The sequence below is a fragment of the Anabas testudineus genome, chromosome 8 (genome assembly GCF_900324465.2).
Source record: "Anabas testudineus chromosome 8, fAnaTes1.2, whole genome shotgun sequence".
In the NCBI taxonomy this organism is placed as follows: domain Eukaryota; kingdom Metazoa; phylum Chordata; class Actinopteri; order Anabantiformes; family Anabantidae; genus Anabas; species Anabas testudineus.
The window spans coordinates 10,248,519-10,251,387 of NC_046617.1; the positions used below are offsets into that span (position 1 = coordinate 10,248,519).

Sequence of the window (2,869 nt, forward strand, 5' to 3'; positions counted from 1 at the left end):
CTGCACGGCATTCACACAAATAAGAGTTCTGTTGTGAAGACTGGTTATCTGATCTTTCCCTCGCTGATTAACATTTTAACCTTCTTCAGCTTTGACTGAGTTTCAGTTGAGGAATGCTCAAGTTGCTTTTTCAGTATGTGAACTTACTGCAGCTGTAATTAATCCTCAAGACTTCTCAGTGAGTCGTGGTGGGGTGTTTTACGAAAATGATGTGTGAATTTACTGTGTTTGTCCTTTATGAGAAACAACAGCTGGTGAAAAGGTTTCTGTAAAAAAAAAAAATGTACAAAAGTCACACTGGACGTGCAGATGCATTTATTATGTCAGTAAATATTACATGTTGGATGTTCGTAGCCACACAGAAAATCTGGCCATAGGGCATATCTCTGGATGAAAGGTGCTTTTCTCAAACATTTGGCAGCGTCTCTGTCACACTTGCACAGCAGGTTTTCACACTTGTCCTTCAAATCATCTGCAATGAAGAACATAAATGTCCAATCTTCCTTAAGTGACAAGCAGAAAAAGCACATGTACACTAAATATGCATGCGTTTTAAACGCTTTTCTCATTAACATTGTGAAATTTATACTTATCCCGATGGTTGCAAATGAATTTAGTGTCCTAATGGTTAATTTAGTGCATCTATCTAAAGAAGAGAGAAAATTTAAATATGAGCATCCCACTATTTTTGCTATGTGAATGTTTAGACTTCTGAGCTGTTGCTATAATCTGAAATTGCTGTGTTGTTCTTTGTTCGTTCCTATCAGCTGTCTGCATCCTGCTTACTTAAACTCCACAGATACTGTATTTCTAGATTAAACACTGCCTGTCCTGCATCTCAGGATCCGGTTTGGTGTGTACCACAGCAGCAGCTACGGTATCTAGTTGTTAAATAAATGAAACAAAATGCTCCTCACACACTGCATATGAACAAGCATTACAAATTCAGTACCGCATTCAGGCGTCCTGTCCTCACATGTCCACTGGTACCGGTCTGTTTTGGTATGGCAGCCAAGATGTTCTGCATCTCCATAACAGCAGTCGTGCCTGTGGCAGCACCTATAAGCAAACAGATTAACAACGTTTTATTTTGAAGACTGCAGCAATCACAACTCAGTCTAGACTAGTACGTCTAGTGAGCAGTAGACGGACCGTCACAGCCCTGTGGTTTGAATCGCACCACGACTATTTTAAAGGCAGGGCGAGGATGGCCGCAGGGTTTTCACAACAGATAGTTAGCAGTTAACTGGTTTGTGGGGGTTCCATGTCTTGTGGTGAACACGGAAAAGGAGACGGCAATTAGAATTTGGGTGTGGAATTGCTGAACCTTTTTTGCCATAACCATCGGATCTGCTGAATTTGGACATCACTTCTTCCCTCCACCCTGTCATACAGCATTTGTGGTTCAGTCAAGTCATTCACAAACAGAAACTGTGTGTGTACACATCAGGATGTAGGACGACTGGGAAGGAACAAAAACATTCACGAGAGGGAAATGATGTGTATGTACAAGGCTAAACACCGCTGATGCGGAATTATAACGTTTGAACCTCATAATGTAAAGGTGGTTTGCTTATAGAGTGTCAAGTGAAGAAGCAGCCTTGAGACCGAGGTTGTATTATGTTGTCTTTTCTCCTGCAGGTATTCAAAGGAGTGTGATTGAAACTGCTGCCTCACCAGTCCGCCCTGTCTCTGGGCCAGCCTTGACCACCCAGTCCACAGTAGCATCCATACACCATGTAGGCCAAGGCAGACCTTCCTGTGCTGCAATTGATGATTCCTGCCAGCTCCAGTATCCCTCTTTTTGACCGCTGGGACCTGCGCGCTACCACAGAGGCCACGGCCACTGCAAACAGCAATAAACAATAAACTTGGAGGAACAGACTCACACATCCTTCTAAACAAGGCTGTTTTCTTGCACTTTGTTTAGTACAGACAGGCTTCATATGCAAAAGGTGGAACGTTGCAAAGTCAGCCTCTGACATAGACCTTAACAAAATCAAAGTAATAATCATAAAGGTAGTGCTCCTTTAAATGATTAAGATCATGGCTCGCACATTATGACAGTCCCTGTTTCCCTGATTTTTGTGCAAATCCAGAACATTATAAGCTCCACTTTTGATTGGTATGATCTAAGAAAGCTAAAACGAGTATGCACACATCTTTCCACAGATAACCAAAGCAAACCAACAATGCCACAGCACAATAGTGAAGAGGTCTCAAATGTCTGATGAACAGCAGAAAACTGAACTCTGGATAAACACTTCAACCTGATTCAAACTTCAGTTAAGATGCCGGCAAAGTTTAGAGAAAAGAGCACAGAGCAAAATCAATTCAAGTTATTTGACCCTGCTCTTTTAAAATAGCTTTTTAAGTGTTTTCCTGTTACCTTCACTGACTCCCTCTGTCCAGCTCCACTTCAAAGTAAATAAGCAACTCACCAGACAACAGGAGAAGTGTTCGATGGAAGGCAGTCATAACATGCAACAAGCTGCTCAACTGCACACCGAGCGTTGTTCACCTCCACTGTGTGAGTGCAGCATGGAGTGGAGGGTTTTTTTTTTTTTGTTGCAGTTTGAATAAACCATTGGCCAGAGGCTAACCCAGTGTTTGTAAAGCTCGGCGCCCCCTGGAGGAATCAGCGTGGACAGTTTTCCTGCTTCCACTAAGCTCTAAAGTTCATGTGTTTTGCATAGAGCATTTTTTCTAGTACACCAGATAAACATTATGAAACTGAACAATTAGTAACAAAAACAGATTTGTTCATTTTTTACTCTTCTAATGTTCTGCTTGTCTTCTAACTGCACTTTTGAGACAAACAGTCTGGGAGGCTGTGCACATCCTGTACCACAAGTTTGGGAGTATGTGA

At 42.0% G+C, this 2,869-nt stretch overlaps 1 protein-coding gene across 1 annotated transcript; it reads right to left on the reverse strand.

Annotated features, from left to right (window-relative positions):
* Positions 1-298: 298 nt before the first annotated feature.
* zgc:92162 (PLA2c domain-containing protein) lies at positions 299-2,534 on the reverse strand. The gene is made up of 4 exons (XM_026357273.1): positions 2,442-2,534; positions 1,678-1,846; positions 953-1,059; positions 299-472 (listed from the first exon to the last, which is right to left on the reverse strand). The coding sequence occupies exons 1-4, from the start codon at positions 2,476-2,478 to the stop codon at positions 324-326; spliced, it is 462 nt and encodes a 153-aa protein (XP_026213058.1). The 5' UTR covers positions 2,479-2,534; the 3' UTR covers positions 299-323.
* Between the last annotated feature and the right edge of the window lie 335 nt (positions 2,535-2,869).